Here is a 21,256-nt window from a genome sequence, read left to right on the forward strand (position 1 = left end):
TGAGTCAGCCACTTACATACTTGATATTTAACTATTTCTGGCAGAGAATGAAAAAAAAGGAACAGAGCACAGTTATTTGTGTGCTAGGCACTGTACATACACATGTCTATCTCATCATGTCACTTCGGGTATCCTTTAAAGAAGGCTGCCATATTTATTTCCTATTAAGCAATACCAGTTGCCTAGCTATCCTGCTGATCTTTGCCTGTAATACTTTTAGCCATATTGGCTGCATGCTTTTTTTTCTAGTGTGATTCAGCCACCACTGCAGCCACATAGACCAGCAGGGCTGCCAGGCAACTGGTATTGTTTACCATGAAATAAATGTGGCAGCATTCATATTCTTCTCACTTCAGTTGTCCTTTTAAGTGTAAGTGTATATATACTTGATGTGTACCTGACGTGAGCTGGGAGCAAAAAGGGGCCCAGGAGCACCAATAAGGGCCAGACGTAAATATGATGTGTGCCTCGGTCTCACCCTTGTGCCAAAGGGTCACAGCAGTAGAATCCACAAAGGACCAGCACCACAGTGAGGTATTATAGCTCTAAAGGTAGCCATACACTGGTCGATCTGCCATCAGATTCGACCAACAGATAGATCCCTCTCTGATCGAATCTGATCAGAGAGGGATCGTATGGCTGCCTTTACTGCAAACAGATTGTGAACCGATTTCAGCCTGAAACCGTTCACAATCTGTGGTGGTGCTGCCGCCGCTCCCCCCGCCTGCATGCCCGCATACATTACCTGCTTTGGCCGGCACGACTCCAGTCCCCAGGTCTCCGCTGTCTTCTCCACTCTGGTCTGGTCTCCAGGTCCGGCATGCTTCACTTCTTCCTGCCCGGCAGGAAGTTTAAACAGTAGAGCGCCCTCTACTGTTTAAACTTCCTGCCGGGCTAGAAGAAGTGAAGCATGCCGGAGACCAGAGCGGAGACGGAGCAGCGGTGACCGGGGTGAGTCGCGCCGGCGGAGCAGGTAATGTATTGCCACTCTATTGCATCGGTCGTCGGGCACTCGAACGCCGCTAGCGATGCGCTCCCTACCCGCAGGCGATCGACGGTAATTTCCCCGCACGGAGCGATCGATGGGATCGATCTATTTCGGGACGAAATTTAGCATGTAGCGTGAACGATGTGACAGCAGATTCGATCCCAGTGATCGAATCTGCTGTTGATCGGCGGGGAATCGGCCTAGTGTATGGCCAGCTTAATACTTTATTAGCTCATGCCATGAAAGCAACGACAGACTTCTGTTTCGCCATACTTGGCCTTTGTCAAGTTGCACAGAAAGCATGCTTTCTGTGCAACTTGACAAAGGCCAGGTATGGCCAAAACAGCAGTCTGTCGTTGCTTTCATGGCATGAGCTAATAAAGTATTAGAGCTATAATACCTCACTTGTGTGCCGGTCCTTTGTGGATTCTACCTGAAGTGAGCTGTGATGAGATATGCATGTGTACATATAGTTCCAATTCTATTTAGAACTTGTTTGTGTTCCTTTTTTTACTGCAAGACTTACCTCAAGGGGGGGGGGGAAGGGAGCCTCAGGGTCCCAATGAGGCTTCCCCCCTCCCCTGTATCTTCGGGGAATCCAGCGCTGGCTCCCCCAAACTCTCCCACAATCCTGGCTCGTCAAGCTAGATTTATTTACCTTCCCTGGCTCCAGCGAGTGGCGCTGTTGCGGATCTCAGCACGGAAATAGCCGATCTCTGTCGGGTCCGCTCTACTACGCAGATGACTTGTGCCTGCGCTTATGGGTTTTCTTTAAGAAACCAGTGCTTTATCTGAGCATTCAGACTGCAGCGACCTGCTCTCCTGCAAAGTAATTGGAGGCCATGAAACCTCTATGTGTCTCTGCGAACATTAATGATAGCAGGATAGTGATGAAAAGTTCAACAGGTCATCATTTCTCTGTGTGGGATGTTATATCTGGGTAAAATGTCAAACCCTGAATTTTAACCCTTAAAATGAAAATACAAATCAGAGACTCCAGAAAAGTCCTATTTAGGATTAGCTCTACAGATACAATGTATTATCTTATTAGCTTATTTTCACTTTCAGTTTACTTTAAGTGTGCATTAATCCAATATACCTGCATTAGTAATTTTAACTCCTTTTTAAATGAGGTTCTGCTTGGTGATGGTGCTGATAAAAAAAAAAGTGACAGAGAAAATAAAAAACATACTACTGGTATTTGTCAAAATAATAGCAGTTTCTTTAGGTAATGCCTTTAATGACCTAAGTTCTGTCCGCAGGTAGATAAAGCTCATCTGAGGTGGCCGATAATGTCTGCCTGTGCAGTGTCACTCTAGCGTGTGTACATCTGACACTGTTGGTCGTCTGGCTAGCATTCCGCCTGGCTACTTGCTTTGGCTGAGGGACAGCTCCCGCGTGATGTCCCTTGCATGCTGCTCTGTCACTCCCCTCATAACAACAAAATACATGACAAATAGTGGGTATTGGGCAAAAAACGTCCTTCTTAAAGGGGCACATGCTATAATGGAGAACACTAGTTGACCATATCTAATAGCGTAAGCCTGCCTTAAAGGATACCCGAACTAAAATGTGACATAATGAGATAGACATGTGTATGTACAGTGCCTAGCAGACAAATAACTATGCAGTGTTCTTTTTTTTCTTTCTCTGCCTGAAAAAGTTAAATATCAGGTATGCAAGTGGCTGACTCAGTCCTGACTCAGACAGGAAGTGACTACTGTATGACCCTCACTGATAAGGAATTCCAACTATAAAATACTTTCCTAGCAGAAAATGGCTTCTGAGAGCAAGAAAGAGGTAAAAAAGAGGAATTTCTTATCAGTGAGGGTCACGCCGAAGTAACTTCCTGTCTGAGTCACTACTGAGTCAGCCACTTACATACCTGATATTTAACTCTTTCAGGCAGAGAAAGAAAAAAAGGAACACAGCATAGTTATTTGTGTACTAGGCACTGTACATACACATGTCTATCTCATTATGTCAAATTTCAGTTCGGGTATCCTTTAACTGTGGCCCTTTAAATGAACAACACATTCTTATCTGTAATATCTAACATTTTCTGAATTAAATAAAAATAAACTAAAATAAAAATGACTACACCTTCCCTTCAAGGGAAGGTCTAGGAAGTCTAAAAATAAAAAATCACTAACCTGGGGGCTTCCTCCAGCCCTGGCAGCCGTCCTGTGCCCTCGCGCAGCTCCGGTGGCTCCCGGTCCCTTCTGGTGCAGATGCCGACCTCGCCAGGTCGGCAACTACTTGCGCTTCACCATGCGGCTTATGGCGTCGCACTGACGTCATCCGGATTGGACTACGCAGGCGCTGAACTCCTGCGCCTGCGCAGTACAGTCCGGCTGACGTCAGTGCGACTTTAAGTGAGCCTCAGCCACAAGGCGTGCGCTTTGTAGCAGTATCTGTGGTTTGGTCGCATTATGATCTACATCTACTTATTAGGCATTGTTCCCACTATCTGTGCTGACGTGCGCAATTCAGCAGCACATATAGTGTGCGACACACAAGAACAGCAGAAGTGCATAGACAGCACTTCTGCCGTTCCCATCATATGCGCCATCACACTGCTGCATGCATTTTTTGGGAAAGCGCAGCGCTGACCCATTCACTGTAGTGAATGGGATCAGCAGCGCAAATAGTGTGCAGTCGTATGCGTTGAGTTCCAATCGCATGGCCATCTGCGCAAAATGATGTGAACTAGGCCTTACCGTGACGGCAAGCATTATCTGATTTTTAATTCAAGCGCTATTTCAAAAATTAAATTAAACTGTCATTGTTTTGCCCCCACTTAAACGCTGTGACACCATCCCTGCTCCACCTGCTTCAATCCTCAGTCTGACATAGACCACTCAACATCCGGGGCCACCATCTATCTACCATTCAGCAAAGATTTGGCTGAGCAGACAGATCAGGAGCGGAGAGTCTGCCATAACTTAGGAAATAAAAAAAAAAAAATGACATTTCCATTAAAAATCAGATGTCAAATTTGCGTATTATCCCGTCTGGAAAGTTTGGCAGCTTTTTTGTTAAAGTTCAGTTTGATCCCCTAGCCAGATCTAACCATTTTTGGAAAGCTGAAAGTGTCGCCGAACCCGGAAGTAGCCGCCGGCAGGGACAGGACGATCGGAGCGGGGCTGCGAGGGCACCATCCAGCTTCAGGGGGCTGAGGGATGCCCCGGGTGAGTAAATATAATTAGTATTCCTTTAACATGAGTTTTGAAGACCCAGATTTATGCTGAGAAGGAAGAAGACCTACCGGGTGAGCTGCTTATCATGTCGGGTTTGTCCCGTACTTCTGTAATTGCACTTTCTGCACCCAAGTTCAGGGGCCAAAAACCCCATAACTTGGGAACTGACCATCATACCAACTCGGTACCCAGTGCAAAGGAAAGCCGGGACTTTCAGCTTTCCAAAAACGGTCAGATCTTCCCGGGGGAGCAAACAGAGCTTTAACAAAAAGCTGCCAAACTTACCAGACGGGATAATGCGCAAGTACTGCAAATTCAATATTATTTTAAACCGTGATCTCATGCCGCAGGGCGGAGTCTAATGTCCGCAGATGGCACAGCTCCTGGCTCCTCCCTCACCTCCAGCTTCTTGTCCTCCGGTCCGGGGAATCGCAGGATCTTACTGGCATGGGTGACGATGCGTTTTATGGAGCTCTTCACAGAAGGAATATCTTCCAGTGTTTCTGGAGGAGAAGGGATGACACAGATGAATGCTGGGTAATCTCCCACGGGTGGGAGTAATGGAGACAGCAGGCAGGACATGCAGCACATACCTTCCTCTTTCACCTTCAGCAGAGCGGCGTGAATGACACATGGGAGGAGGAGGCGGGTAAGGTCTGCCGGCTTCTGGACCGCCAGGTAGTGAAGGACCTGCAATGTAAAATGCAGAGAGAGTGGGAGGGTCAGCCTCAGGGCCGGATTTACCATAAGGCACTGTAGGCATGTGCCTACAGGCGCCTGATGACCGTTGATCATCTTCAGCATTGACTGCTGCTTTATCTGCATTACCTACATGTTTTAAAGTGGATCTGAACACAGAACTTCCTCTCAGCTCTAAAAAAAAAAAAATATGCAACAGCATAACCTTTAAAGAAAAATATTTCTTTGTTACAGCTGATAAAAATACTGCAATAAATCTGCACAGTGTCTACATCCTGCTTTCATGGAAGCAGCCATAGGGTTAACAAACTGTATACAAATTAGCTGCTCTGCCAAGGCAGCCAGCTGACACAGCTGAGAGATCAAATTACAGTTGTGGTTAGTCATAGATGAGGGGGGGGGGGGTTTAGACCGGATAAACTCTATAAATACATACAGGGTGGATTTCTCGGTTTTCCTTTTTTCCTGTGCAAGAGTTCAGGTCCACTGCAAAGTGAACCTCCAGACTAAAAATCTACTCGGCAGCACTGAAAAGGCCTGGTGTTTCTTTAACAGTTTCACAGCATCAGAACTTTGTTTTTCTTATCAAAGCCTTATTATTAGCTGCACAGAATTAAAGCTCTGCCCCATCAAAGAAAACTGCCCGGGCATTTTTCCCCTGATGTTGTGCAAAGCATGATAGGATTTCTGATGTTGCTGCTCTCGTTGCCTAGCAAATGGGAGGGGTGATCAGAACACAGGACAGCTGGAACGGTGTCTCATGTTCCCTGTCGCCTCCTTTCAACCAAAAAGATGGCTGCCCCCATGAAGTCACAAACATTTGCCTGTTCTTTTAAAACAGGGTGGGTAAGAGATTATTTACCTATCTATTTTAATTAACATAACTAATGTAACTTAATGACAGTATGTTTGTTTAGGCTGAAGTTCCTCTTTAAAGACAATACACACCTTCCACTGGGGAGCTTTCACTATTAATATCTACATAATAAATGTCAGTTTGCTAGACTGGTTTGATGTTCGGAGTAAGTAGATTTCCATATACACGTAAAGGTGACCATACACTGCTGCCAATCGTTCGCGCTAAACGCACCCGCCGATCCGATTTCCTCCCGAAATCGGATCGGTCCGTCGATCGCGCCGTGCGGGAAATTACCCTCGATCGCCCACGGGTAGGGTTCGCGTCGCTAGCGGCGGCCGATCCGATATACATTACCTGACGCTGGCTCCCGGGCGCCTTCTCAGCGCTGCACCACACCGCTCTGTTCCGGCTCCATCCCGGCGCTTCCTGTGTCACTGCAGTGACCAGGAAGTTCAAATAGAGGGCGCTCTATTTGAACTTCCTGGTCACGGAGTGACACAGGAAGCGCCGGGATGGAGCAAGAACAGAGCGGTGCGGTGCAGCGCGGAGAAGACGCCCGGGAGCCAGAGTCAGGTAATGTATACGGGGTGGCGGGGGTGGGGGGGGTTTACAGGCGGCAGGAGCAGCTCAACAGATTGTGATCGGTTTCAGGCTGAAATCGATTCACAATCTGTTTGAAGTAAAGGCAGCCATACGATCCCTCTCTGATCAGATTCGATCAGATAGGGATCTGTCAGCTGGTCGATCTAATGGCAAATCGACCAGTGTATGGCTACCTTAAGAGTCTGGGTATTTCCGTTACCTCATTAGAAGTGAGAATGTTACTCATAAAAAGCGATAAGGAAATATCCTCTAAACCAGTAGTGTCAGACTCAATCAGAAAGGGGCCAAAATCCAAAACATAGTCTAAGTCGCGGGACAAATTGTCTATCAAAATTTCACATGTATTGCTTCAAACTAAGTGGCGTAATCAAAGTGATCGTGGGAGTGCTGGATCCGAACTCCTCCCCCATCAGCAGAGTAGCGCAGTGGAGCAGTTCAATATTTACCTATTCTATTTATTCATAGAGTATGGGCAGCCTCCATAGAAGTGCATTTGTGCGAAACGGCCGTAAGGCTTATACTCCCTGCACCCATGGCACCTGCTTTCAACACTCTCTGGTATGTGTGTGTATTATTACAATATTTAAGCTATGTATGCAGCAGTATGATGTATTTCCACAAGCATATTAAAAGTAATTTGGACAGCGGGAGACATGGCAGCGCTTTCAAACAGAGGTTATACCTGAATGATTTATCTGCATGGATGTGCAGAGCTCCAGGAACTGGACTATATTACACACCTAGTACTCGAAACAGGCAAAGGAGGGTGTTAGCTTCAGTAAATGTATGCACAGATTATTACCCAATAGACTTCCCCACAGCGATGACAGACCCTCTCGGGGAAGGACTAACACTAGTCTAGCAATAAAAACATAATATTCCTTGTGCTGCTAATCATATTTATTTATTTATTGTATTTATAAAGCGCCAACATGTTACGCAGCGCTGGATGGTATACACATTTCACCAAGCAAGTAGACAGACAAATGACAGCGCTCAAGGCTGCACCTGAAATGCAAACTAACAGAGGCATGCAGAGCCCCACTGGGGCTAAATACATGACTTGAATGCAAAACAGATGCATGTGTTTTGCATTCAAGGCATGTATTTAGCCCCAGTGGGGCTCTGCATGCTTCTGTTAGTTTGCATTTCAGGTGCAGCCTTGAGCGCTGTCATTTGTCTGTCTGCCATATTAAAAGTAATTGACAGCAGAGCCGGCATCTTCTCTTGCTCTCTCTTTTTTGGATGGAAGCATAGAGTGTGCGGCTGCCAGGAAGAACAGAAAAGACACTGCAGTGTTAGAGCAGGGAAATATTACACTGCGCTACACTAAAATGAGAGGAGAGGGTGTGTGCGGGGGGGGGGGGGGGAAGAATAGGTGTGTGCGTTTTACTGGCCACACAATGGGGTTTGGATTCTAGGATGGGGCCCCATGCTAATTTCGCTGGTGGGCCCCATGCTGTCATTCTTTAACTGCTTACAATGATGCACATCTGAAGCTCTGGGCCACATAATATGGCAAGGAGGGCCGCATTCAGGTCTTGAGTTTCACACCTGTGCTCTAAATTATAAAACTTATCCAAATGATACCGCCTTACTTTTTCTTTGGCTACGCAACTACAGAATAAATGCAAACAATCTGCACTCACTCACTCAGGGCCCCCCACTCAGCACTCCCACAAAGGTCCGTATAGAAACCCCATTCACAAGCGCGGATGGCGAGGTCTAGCCTTTGTAAAAGGCCGACGCAGGAGTACAAAAAGACTGTCAGCTCCTTAACAATGGGGCCCATTACAAGTACGCCGCTGTCATGGAAACTGCCGAGACCGGCTGCGTCTCCTTAAGCACTTGTTATTTATTGCTGTAGAAAAGCAAACTATAAATAGGAGATAATGGAGTAGGGGCATCGGGCACGTGCGCAGACGTGTAATCTTATTGCGGCGTTCACCGCGTTTAATTTCCACAAATCTTTTATCTACATTTTTCTACAATCTGCCCTTTACTCGCTGACTGGCCCGCTCCATCTACATGCCGCGTTCTGTCATTATGGCGTTATGGATTAAGCGCGAGTTGTTTGTTGAGATTTCGATAAGGAGAATTATCGGGCATCCAGCAGTGACTGGGGACACTGATAAGAGGAGCTGGGATGTCTGCCCCCTGCTGTTCACACTTGTGCTATTGATCTGCTTGCGGTAACGCAATGTAATCTGATCAGCGCTGTGCAGTGCAGGGGTGGGAAGACAATGGCTGGAGGGGTGACAGGAGCCGGCAGACTAATTACGTGCTTTAGTCATACTCCTACAGATATCCGTTCAACGGAAATTATCTTGCTAAAGGTTTAAATACATTGTTCCAGCTATCTTCATTTAAAGAGGGACTCTACTTAAATTAGTCAGTTCATTTCTGGATAGACTGCATGAAAGTTGCAACCTCCCTTATGTCAGTTAAAGACACGGGTGTATACCATTGCACTTGATTGGCTGACGGGCTTGTCTGTGGACCACATAGAAATGGCCGGATTGCTGGCAGGGAGTGAGCATTTGCTTCTCGTGCGTTTTGCATTCAGCATTATAAAGAGGCAGTGTGGGTGAATCCCCTGGTGGTGGCAGTACCGGGGCTCGCCTGCACTCCCCCTATTGGTGTTTCATGGGGATTTGGGGGTACCGGGCAGTGGCAGGGCTTGGGGCCCCTTCCATGTGCCCCAGGGTTTGAGTTTTAACACAGATTAGAGGAGCTGGTATGCCTGCCCCCTGCTGTTCACAGTTGTGCGATTGATCGGTTCATGGTACCTCAACCTATGTTGAGCCTGTTGGAGCAAACCTTTTGTTTAACGCTTCGGGGAGCAGCTGCCACCCTCCTTAAGGACCAGGCTATTTTACACACGGGGGGAGGGGGGGTGGAGGGGGTCAGGCAGCCGGATCCCAAGTCTAGCTTGCTGGGCATGGTGTCACTCTTGTAGCCAGCAGGCCTTTACTCACCTCCCAGGCTCCTGCGATGAGCAGCTCTAGCCCCCTCCGCTCTGGCCGGCATCCTCACTTGTACTGCCGCTAAATTCTGGGTCGTGGCTTGATGACGTCATCAAACCGGGACCTGACACTTAACGCAGAGCGAGCGGGGATGCCGGCCAGAGTGGAGTGCTGATCGCTGGGGGAACAGCTGAAAGGTGAGTGGATCCTCTTCTTTCTTCCCCCCCCCCCACAGCTCTAACAGTGATCACTACGATCTGCCGGCGTTTGTAGTGATCACGTAATCAGGAGCCAATCGCTTAATCTTCCCTCTCGGGTGCCCACAATCACATCGGGAGCAGAAACTGCAGGTGGCGTAAATCCTACGCTGCATCAGGCTTAGACAGCCACAAGTGCAGCATAGGATTTACCTACAGCGGCCCAGATAAGGTTAAAGGACAACTGAAATGAGAGGGATATGGAGGTTGCCATATTTATTTCCTTTTTAAAGAGAACCCGAGGTGGGTTTGAAGAATATTATCTGCATACAGAGGCTGGATCTGCCTATACAGCCCAGCCTCTGTTGCTATCCCAAACCCCCCTAAGGTCCCCTTGCACTCTGCAATCCCTCATAAATCACAGCCACGCTGCTGACAAACAGCTTGTCAGAGCTGGCTGTGTTTATCTCTTTAGTGTCAGTCTGCTGCTCTCCCCGCCTCCTGCAGAACTCCAGTCCCCGCCTGCATCCCTTGCCTCCCTGCTGATTGGAGGAAAGGGACGGGGCAGGGACCGGAGCTATGCAGGAGGCGGGGGAGCAGCTGAGACTGACACTACAGATGTAAACACAGCCTCACAGCATGGCTGTGATTTATGAGGGATTGCAGAGTGCAGGGGGACCTTAGGGGGGTTTGGGATAGCAACAGAGGCTGGGCTGTTTAGGCAAATCCAGCCTCTCTATGCAGATAACATTCTTTAAACACACCTCGGGTTCTCTTTAAGCAAAACCAGTTGCCTGGCTGTCCTGTTGATCCTCTGCCTCTAATACTTTAGCCATAGCCAGCAGATCAGGTGTTCCTGACATTATAGATTAGCCGCATGCTTGTTTTAGGTTATACAGACACTATTGCAGATAGGCAACTGGTATTGTTTAGAAGAAAATAAAAATAGTAAAATGTTAAATGTATATGTATAAAATGTAAGTCTCCCACAGTAAAATGCACTATAAATTACTTTTATCCTATGTTGCTGTTGCTTCTGGTACACTGAAAAAAATGCGACAGACCTGACAGGTTTTGGACTAGTCCAACACCTCATGGGGATTCTCTGCATTTCCTTTATACTTTACAAAAGCACTCTATGGAATGGATCTATACAAAGATGACAACCAGCTTCCCTACTCATTTGCACACTCTTTTGGCAGTTAGACTGAGCAACCGCCAATCCGTCAGTGCTTTTCAACGTAAAGAAAACCTGAGAATCCCCCATCAGGAGATGGACTAGTAGAAAAACCTGTCAGATTTTTACAACCCATTGTAAGTGACAGTGGCATAAGAAAAAATACATGTATAGTGCATTATACTCTGGAACAAATGTACAATTTATATAAGTGCATTCACATACATTTTACAAGGAACCCAAGGTGTGAGATCTATGGAAGCTGCCTTAAACAATATCAGTTGCCTGGCAGTGCTGCTGATGTTTCTGGTCAATAGTCTGAATCACACACCTGAAACAAGCATGCAGCTAATCTTGCCAGAAACATCTGATCTGCATGCAAGTTCAGGGTCTATGGCTTAAAGTATTAAAAGCAGAGGATCAGCAGGACAGACAGGCAATGTGTGTAATTTAAAAGGAAATAAACATGTCAGCCTATTTTTTCCCATAGTTGTTCAGGAGGCCCTTCCTGCAGCCACATGTAAGTCAGGTGCTGCTTAGTTCAGAGCACTTGCTCTTTCTCACCCAAATAAAATGTACCATCAACACTGTAGTTTGCTACCATCCTACCTATAGGTCGATTCTGGAATGAACAGTTAGTCTCTATTCCACTTTACTGGCCTTGTTTCTGTGTTTCTGTTTCTATAGGAGATCCAGCTCTATCTACAGTGGGATGCGACAGTTTGGGCAACCTTGTTAATTGTCATGATTTTCCTGTATAAATTGTTGGTAGTTACAATAAAAAAAGTCAGTTAAATATATCATATAGGAGACACACACAGTGATATTTGAGAAGTGAAGTTTATTGAATTTACAGAAAATCCCCAATAATTGTTTAAATAAAATTAGGCAGGTGCATATATTTGGACACTTTTGTCATGTTATTGATTCCAAAACCTTTAGAACCAATTACTGGAACTCAAATTGGCTTGGTAAGCTCAGTGACCCCTGACCTACATACACAGGTGAATCCAATTATGAGAAAGAGTATTTAAGGGGGTCAATTTCAGCTATTTCCACAGTTAGAAACATATTGAGGAAATTGCAGACCACAGGCTCAGTTCAAGTTAAGGCTCGACGTGCCAGATCAAAAAAAAAATCTCGGATAAACAGAAGCAACGAATGGTGATAACAGTCAGGGTCAACACACAGACCAGCACCAAAGACCTACAACATCATCTTGCTGCAGATGGAGTCACCATGCATCGTTCAACCGTTCGGCGCATTTTACACAAGGAGATGCTGTATGCGAGAGTGATGCAGAGGAAGCCTTTTCTCCGCCCACAGCACAAACAAAGCCGCTTGAGGTATGCTAAAGCACATTTGGACAAGCCAGCTTCATTTTGAAATAAGGTGCTGAGGACTGATGAAACTAAAATTGAGTTATTTGGGCATAACAAGGGGCGTTATGCAAAGAGGAAAAACAACACAGGATTCCAAGAAAAACACCTGCTACCTACAGTAAAATATGGTGGTGGTTCCATCATGCTGTGGGGCTGTGTGGCCAGTGCAGGGACTGGGAATCTTGTCAAAGTTGAGGGATGCATGGATTCCACTCAGTATCAGCAGATTCTGGAGACCAATGTCCAGGAATCGGTGACAAAGCTGAAGCTGCGCTGGGGCTGGATCTTTCGACAAGACAACGACCCTAAACACGGCTCAAAATCCACTAAGGAATTCATGAAGAGGAACAAGTACAACATTCTGGAATGGCAATCACAGTTCACAGACCGGAATATAATTGAAAATCTGTGGTGTGAGTTAAAGAGGGCTGTCCATGTTCGGAAGCCATCAAACCTGAATGAATTAGAGATGTTTTGTAAAGCGGAATGGTCCCAAATACCTTCAACCAGAATCCAGACCCACTGGAACCTACAGGAAGCGTTTAGAGGCGGTAATTTCTGCAAAAGGAGGATCCCTCCCCCCTTTCTCCCCACCAACAGAGCTTCCTGTTGGTGAAGTCTGATCCCCTCCCACAGTGTTTAATATATATATATATATATATATATATATATATATATATATATATTTTTTTTTTTTTTTTTTTTTTTTTTTTTAATAGATTTCTTTCTTTTTCTTTTTTTTTTCCTACACTGCACCCTCCCTCCCCCTGCTAGCCAATCACTGCGATCGGCTGCCATTGGCTTCAGCCTGTGACAGCGGATCACCGCCAACACTCTGGAGGGGACAGCGTTGTACAAAGTAATTAGACGGCGGTTTCGCTGTCTAACAGTCTCCTGAAGGCGGGGTGGAGCTCTGCCTCTCAAGCAGGAGATGCGCGCAGAGCCTGCGCGCGATCTCCTTCAGTAGCCGGCTCCGGGACCTGACGCCAATTGGCGTTAGGCGGTCCTAGGGCTGCCGCCCCGTTCACGCCTATTTGCGTGACGCGGTGGTTAGGTAATTAACCACTTTGTCCTCGACGTATAAAAACGTCAAGGAGGACAGGCGCGTTCCCGCGACCGATCGCGTGCACGCGCACTCCCGGCCACGGATTCGGTAGCCCAGGAATCAATGTATCGGGCTATGGTGCCCGATCACTGATTCCTCTCCCCCGCTGAAAAAGCGACAGCTTCTCTCGGAAGCTATGCTTTTTCTGAAGCTATGTCCCTCTAAGCGTACATTGTACGCTTAGAGTGACGTCATGTAAACAAACCATCTTGTGGCCAAAGAGTAAAACTACATCTAAAAGTAAAAAAAAAAATTACACTACACAAATTTTTCCCTAAATAAAACACTATTTCCTTCCCCCCCTCCCAAAAATACCCACATAAAATGTTTAATAAAAAAAAAACATTACAATTAAAAAAAAAAAAAAAAATCACATAAATATTTACCTAAGGGTCTAAACTATTTAACCACTTCACCACTGAGGGGTTTTACCCCTTGAACACCAGAGCAATTTTCACCTTTCAGCGCTCCATCCATTCATTCGTCTATAACTTTATTATTACTTATCACAATTAAATGAACTATATCTTGTTTTTTTCGCCCCAATTAGGCTTTCTTTAGGTGGGACATTATGCCAAGAATTATTTTATTCTAAATGTGTATTAATGGGAAAATAGGAAAAAATGTGGGAAAAAAATATGATCGCGCTGTTTCTAATAGAAGCAGCGGATCATTGCGGGGGCTTAGATCAACGAACGGGAATGGATTTTCCCGTTCATTGATCTCCGGGCGGCGGCACGCACGAGCGTCGGGTGCGCGCGCAAGAGCGGTGGGAGTGTGGACAGCGGCGGTAGCGCGGAAGGTACGGATTACTCCATCCCTGGGGGTGAAAGGATGGAAAAAGGGACGGAGAAATTTGTACCGCCGGGGGTAAAGTGGTTAAATATCTATGTAAAGATGAAATATTTCTATATTTTTTTTATAAGCTTGTAAATAGTGATGGATGCAAAATGGGAAAAATGCTCTTTTATTTCCAAATAAAATTTTTTCACCATACATTGTGATAGGGACATAATTTAAACGGTGAAATAACTGTGACAAATGGGCAATTACAATACGTGGGTTTTAATTATGGAGGCATGTATTATTTTAAAACTATAATGGGCGAAAACTGATAAATAATGAATTTCCGTTTTTTCTTATTCTTACTGTCAAAATGCATTTACAGTAAAGTAGCTCTTAGCAAAATGTACCCCCCAAAGAAAGCCTAATTGGTGGCAGGAAAAACAAGATATAGATCAGTTCATTGTGATAAGTAGTGATAAAGTTATAGGCGAATGAATGGGAGGTGAACATTGCTCGGATGCATAAAGTGAAAACGACTGAGAGCTTAAGTGGTTAAACAATTATTGTGCACTTTCTGTAAATCCAATAAACGTAATTTCACTTCTCAAATCTCCTATATGATATATTTAACTGACATTTTTTATCGTAACAACCAACGATTTATACAGGAAAATCATGACGATTAACAAGGTTGCCCAAACTTTTGCATCCCACTGTAATTGTTCTAACAGGCATGCTTTCCACATATCAAAAACAGCATTTGTCTGAGCAGTAAATAATAGAGCAGATGGTGCACATTGTTATTTGTAATATTCCTTATTGTAGACAACCATCCAATATAGGAACATCATATGTAACAATGTCTATTGTATTTGGTATTCATCCACTTATTTTGCTCACTCTGGCAATAAACCTTTATTTGATGGTAAAAAAAAAAAAAAAAAAAAACCAGCCGCAGTGACGGGTCTATATTTAAGAAGAGAACTAACTAGTAAGGCAAGTACATTGCATTACCAATCAGAGGTCGTTTTTTAAGTACAGGTAGTCCCCAGCTTACGAACCAGCAACCCTGGCTCGATGACATCATTACAGCTAGCCAATGGCGATTGAGACGGAGACTGCAATGAGTTTGGAATGCCGTGGGACTGTCTTGGTGAGGAGTAGAAAACAGTGGTGACAGAGTGGGGCAGAGGAGACACAAAGGGGGCAGTGGAAGGACAAAGGGACACAGAAGAGCAGTAGGCACATAAGGACAGGAGAAGGCACAAAAAAGACATGGGGACAGGAGGTGAGCAGTAGGGGGGACACTAGGGGTACAGTGGGGGCACAGAAAAGACACAGGGGGACAGTTGGTGGGCAGTAGGCAGGACAGTGGGGGTACAGAGGGGACAGTAGAGACACTGGCGTCACAGAGATGGGCAGTGTTCCGACTCACAAATGGACTAATGGTTATAGGGGACCTAAATCAGAACTTCCTCTCTGCTGTAAAATAGAAGCAACGCATAATAGACTTTAAAGAAGAACATTTCCTTGTTACAACTTATAGAACCCCAACAGATATCCTGCAATGCCTTTTTCATGGAGCAGTCCTGTGTTTACATGTTAGCAAAGAACAACACAGCACGGTTCAGACAGCTGACAGCCCTGATTTATGCTGGGAATACAGCATGAGATTTTTTTGGGCGGATAGATGGTTTGATAAATAAATTTCCGACAGGTCCGATCTTATTTTCGATCGTTTTTCTGATCGATATTTCACAGAAGTGAATGGAAATCGATCAGAAAAATGATCAGAAAAACAATCAGAAAATTGATCAGAAAAAGATTGGACAGTAAATCTGCAGAAAAATCTCATTGTGTATTTCCAGTATTACACTTGATGATTACTTGCAGATAAGGGAGAATTACACAGGCTGTTCTCTGTAAACACACACAGGGTGAATTTCTCTCGGTTTTCCCTGTCTCCTCTGCAAAGGTTAAGGTCAGCTTAAAGGAAACCTGCAGTGAGAGGTATATGGAGGCTGCCATATTTATTTCCTTTTAAGCAATACCAGTTACCTGGCAGCCCTGCTGGTCTATTTGGCTGAAGAAGTGTCTGAATCACATTAGGAACAAGCATGCGGCTAATCTTGTCATATCTGTCAAATTTGGCAGAAACACATGATCTGCTGTATGCTTGTTCAGGGTCTATGGCTGAAAGTATTAGAGGCAAAGGATTAGCAGGATAGCCAGGCAACTGGTATAGCTTAAATGGAAACAAATATGGCAGCCTCCATATACCTCTCACTACAGTTCTCCTTTAAGAACGAACCTACAGTCCCTGTCTCTTTCTTTAAATAGGGACTGCCTATTCACTTAAATATGTACCCTGGTGATTCTTGATGGAATCTAGTTAAGAAGACCAGTAAAGCCCCTCCCCATTCCACTCGTGCCGCCTCCTGCTCCAAACCGCACCCCCTCTGACAAGATTAGCTGCATGCTTGTTTCAGGTGTGTGATTTAGAACCTTCTGACCAGAAAGATCAGCAGGACTGCCAGGCAACTGGTATTGTTTAAAAGGAAATAAATATGGCAACTTCATAGGTTTCACACCTTGGGTTTCTTTTAAGAAAAAAAAAATGAACTTACTTTTTCAGCCTCTTTGGTGTCATCGAAGAGCCTCCTCTGCCGGCGGGCCGGTGTTGCCTTGGCCGTTTCCCAGGCTTCCACCCACATGTTGTTGGGGATCTTCATTCTGGCGCTCAGTTCCCCCTTCATGACTTTGTTGCCGCTCTCATCCAGCACTTCCTCTTCTATGTAATCCCGAGGAGAGTACCAGCGCACAAAATCCTCCAGGCAGCAGCCGGGGTTGGCAGCCTGATAAACACAAACGCACTGGTTTATATCAGCATAGGAGCAGGGAGGGTACATTTATCAGACAGCGACTCAAGTGAGTCATCAAACAAGTGTAGGAAGTGGTCTATGGTGCAGTAACAAGGGTGATGTTATACTATGTGGTGGTGTGAAAAGTACATACATCTCAGTTGATCTCAGGCAGTGGGGCAGAGTTTTGGCCACCATAAAACACACCCCACATCCAACCAAAACAAGTGTGGCCACCATGAGACTTTTCCTTATTCCCCCTCCCCAAGTGCAGCCACCACAAGGACCACCCCAAAAATTATGAGAAAACAACGCGTAGCCACCACGAGACTCCGAAAATAAGGGCGGTCCTTCTCCCTCCCCTCTCCAACCAAAAGAAATGCAGTTGCCTTGAGTTTTGTCCTGCCCTAAACCCCACCAAGCGTGGAAACCATGAGACACCCCACTCCCTCAATAAAAACAAATGTAGCCACCATGAGATCATTCCACCCTTAATAAACAAGTATGGCCAGCATAACTGACTCCTCCCTCTCTCCTCTGAGGTTGTCCCATTCCTACCATGCAGAGTTCCACAGAGGTGGTGGACCTCCTCCATGTCTGGTTCAATCCATCCTTATCTTCAATGCAGCAGCCTGCTGTCACTCACCTACTTCATTTGCCTCCCTCCCCAGTGTTCTTATATGTGACGTCACATTACATACAAGAAGACTCAGGACCAGCAGGAGATGCACCAAAAAGGAGGAACTAGCCCTGGAGGGGGTAAACCACCACTACTGCACTGTACTTGGGGAGTGTGTGTGTGTGGGGGGGGGGGGGGGGAGGGCAGCAGCAATGAAAGAGCAGTGGCTATGGGGAATGATGGAGAGGGGGTGTTGTGTATTGTACATCTCTCACATTACCTTGAAGGACTCCATGTCAGACAGCAGGCAGGCACTCTGCATGCGAGCTCGGAGGTGCGCCCCTTCCGCGGAGGTGCCCAGCTTGGCCAGGACTTCAGACTGCTCTTCAAGTAGGTCTTCCGTCATGGGTGCCGGCTCCTGTAACAAGCCAGATAGGAAGTCATGAGGTGAGGCGGCTCTATTGAAGCACTCTGCTGCACCAACAGGCAAAAATGAGCATAATGGTGGAAGCCCTCCACCCCGCTTCCCCAGTTTTATTCCACCTGCTACATGTGATTAGGGTTACATGAGTGTTTTTATGGGACGCCCCATCCGAGCGAGGCAAGGCAGCATTGCCCAGTTCTGGATATAAATGGTAAAGGGGGAGTAGTAAGTATTAAAATTAAGGAGAACTCCAAGGGAAACATGCGATATGTACTCGGCAAGCTTCTTCTGCCCGGACCATCTGCTTCCAACAGGGCCACGCCCAATCTTCAATATGACCTTGCTAGAGGAAAGCATATTCCTAGCAGTCCAAGCCAAACCTTCCTCCCAGAAAGCAATGCGAAGATTTGCATAGACCAGTGACCATGTCCCACCTCCAGAAAGGAAAGGGTGGAGCCTACTCTACAGAAAGCAAAACTAAACTAAAAAAAAATAAAAAAAACAGACCATCCGAGCCTGTTCCACTACACAACCAGCAACATAGCACATTGGTTTGTGACATTTAACTTTCTCTGTTGATGTGGGAGCCTCCCTACCCTCATACTACTCTCATATACCCTATAATATACTCTTCCCCTGCTGTATAGTACATGGTCCCAGCGATCAATGGGCATGACAGTGGTCACATGGGGGCAGACTACAAAGGCAAATATCAAAACCCTGAGCTTTTGAAATTGGTATAGCTTTATTAGAGCCCCTAATGTAGTAGCAAGGAGAGGGGCACCAGTCACCAGATGATGCAGGACACTTACTGGGAGAGGGTGGGGCGTTTGGCTTATCCATACTTCATGTACACTTTAAGTCAGTGACTTTAGTTTTTAAACGTTCTCTGTCATTTACAGCCATCTCTTCAGGCATATGTCGGAATTCTTGTAAAACCAAAGGAGAGACCGAGAGCCCAATATAGTGTAGTAACTTGGTGAGCCACAAAGGTATAGTGTAAGCAGTAGTAGATATACTCACAAGCGTGGGTTACCAAACAGGTAACCACTCAAACAGCAGGTGGGGAGAATTATGACCTGACCCCACTCAGGTTTAAGAAGTCGCTCTCTGCAGTCAGGAAAAAATTGGGGATACACCTCTCCACCAAGGGTGGACTAGACTAAATGTAGAAGTTTTAAACAGAGGCGCCAAAGTAGAATAAAACCATCTAAAAACAGTTTAAAAGGGGGAAGTTGTTGGACTTACCTCTCTCGATGAAAAACAGACACAAATTCATTCTTTTTATAATAAAAATAACATTTATTTATAGCTACAGTTTGCAACGTGTTTCGCGGGCAAAATCCCGCTTCATCAGGCATTTATTGGAGATAGCTAGTAGTTGTCTGGACTGCAGCCGAGCGCCTCTGTAGTCCACCAACTTCCCCCTTTTAAACTGTTTTTAGATGGTTTTATTCTACTTGGTGCCTCTGTTCAAAACTTCTACACATGTCGGAATTCAGTCAACATGAAATACTAGGTGCAAAGCATGGTGCTAACCTAGTGGGCTGCGTGCCTAGTAATACAGCTAACACTCGCACAGAGGAAGGGTTAAGTACACAAGGCAGATCATCATCTAGCTATGCTGGAATGAGGGTGTTGAGAACTAGGAACTATATTAAGCTCGGTAAAACAGCAGAAGACTAATGAGTACACGTCTCGGGAAAATCAGATTTTACCATAGAAACTGACACTTTCTCCTGTTTCCACAGCAGCAAGAGACGGGAGAAGAAGATGTAAATCAAGCCTTATTGTTACACTGAGATACCTCCTAAATTCTATTAATATTGATATTAGTTCCTCTCCATATACAGCTATTACATTATATGCTTGCGTAGCTACAGTTTATTTATATTGCACCAATGCTGCAATCCATAACGTGGGGATCACACACATGATGAGGCATCTCTGATACTTAGGAAAACTTTGTCACGTCATAAGTGCGTGTTTGGAGATCTATATTCCCCATACCAGCCACGCATTCATCTTGGCAATAAACTGAGATTACTATAGCAAGTTCAGCTAACAAAAGGACATTTCTTCAGGGGCGTTGCTAGGATCGAAAGAGATCTGGGGCACTCCAGCTGGAAAATGGGTGTGGCCACGCACCACAATGTGGGTGTGGTCATGGGTGGAGCCAAATTTACATAAACTTAACAGTGGTCCATGTAGGACTGCCCAGCAAAATGTTGGATGAAGCCCCCTCTCCATTAATACATAAAAAACAAATAGGCAGTGTCACTTAAAGGCATAGTGCTGGCTGGTCTGACTGTCTGCTGGGTGGAGTGGGGTGCAGTCACCACATAGCATTCACTGACCTTCTAGTGGACCTCTTCCCATGCTCCCATAGCCCTCCCATTGGGGCACCATGACTCCCAGCATGCCCCCATTGAGGCATCGCAGCACCCAGTATGGAACCACAGCACCCAGTATGCTCACATTGAGGCACCACAGCAACCAGCATACCCCCATTGATGCACCACAGCTCCCAGCATGTCTGTCATTGAGACAACACAGTTGACTCTGCCTGGGGGACATCTGGGGCACCCCAGAAGATTCGGAGCACATGCCACTGATCTTTGGGGCAAGCGACACCCCTGTATTTCTCTAAATTTCAAGATGAAAGTAGCGATCATGTGATCTATGCTCTCTATTCAACAGCTTCCATGCTCTTCCTATGTGGGTGACAGTTCCCTGTGACATCACATCGCACCTCACTTTATGGTGTGCACCTGAATCAATGGCTGGCTGGTTCCTAAAACTATGCGGCAATCTCTCACTGTGGGGTTATCCTTTGTTGTTTAAAGGGCAACTGTAGTGAAAAGAATATGGAGACTGTCATATTTATTTCCTTTTAAACCATACCAGTTGCCTGGCAGCCCTGCTGATCTATTTGGCTGCAGTAGCGTTTGAATCATACCAGAAACAAGCATGCAGCTAATCTTGTCAGATCTGACAATAATGTCAGAAACGCATGATCTGCTGCATGCTTGTTCAGGGTCTATGGCTAAAAGTATTAGAGGCAGAGGTTCAGCAGGATAGCCAGGCAACTGGTATTGCTTAAAAGGAAATAAATATGGCAGCCTCCATATCCCTCTCACTTCAGTTGTCCTTTGTCAGTTGCTGTGAACAGTATTGACGTGAATACATGTCAATACTTTCCTGCACTGTATACTAGACCTTTGCTAGACACCCTTTGGCAAATTACAGAAAAAAAAGGTTATGAAAATTAATTGGATCTTTTTTTGCACAAAAATCCTGGGGAAACGCCAGGGCGGTTAAGTTTTTGCTATAGGTAGAAAAAACGTTTTGTAAAAAAATAATACCTTTTAATGGCCATCTGATAAGAGT

The 21,256-nt window shown here is 45.6% G+C and overlaps 1 protein-coding gene across 1 annotated transcript in view; it reads right to left on the reverse strand.

The window, feature by feature from the left end:
- Positions 1-21,256, reverse strand: part of RAB3GAP1 (RAB3 GTPase activating protein catalytic subunit 1) — a 210,495-nt gene that overhangs the window by 21,356 nt on the left and 167,883 nt on the right. Inside the window, exons 18-21 of the mRNA XM_068245930.1 lie at positions 17,723-17,860; positions 16,590-16,817; positions 4,782-4,878; positions 4,588-4,691 (exon numbers count right to left, since the gene is read on the reverse strand). Of these exons, the coding sequence (XP_068102031.1) occupies positions 4,588-4,691; positions 4,782-4,878; positions 16,590-16,817; positions 17,723-17,860 (567 nt within the window). The remainder of the gene's footprint in view (positions 1-4,587; positions 4,692-4,781; positions 4,879-16,589; positions 16,818-17,722; positions 17,861-21,256) is intronic.

The sequence above is a fragment of the Hyperolius riggenbachi genome, chromosome 7, assembly GCF_040937935.1.
Source record: "Hyperolius riggenbachi isolate aHypRig1 chromosome 7, aHypRig1.pri, whole genome shotgun sequence".
Taxonomy (NCBI): Eukaryota; Metazoa; Chordata; class Amphibia; order Anura; family Hyperoliidae; genus Hyperolius; species Hyperolius riggenbachi.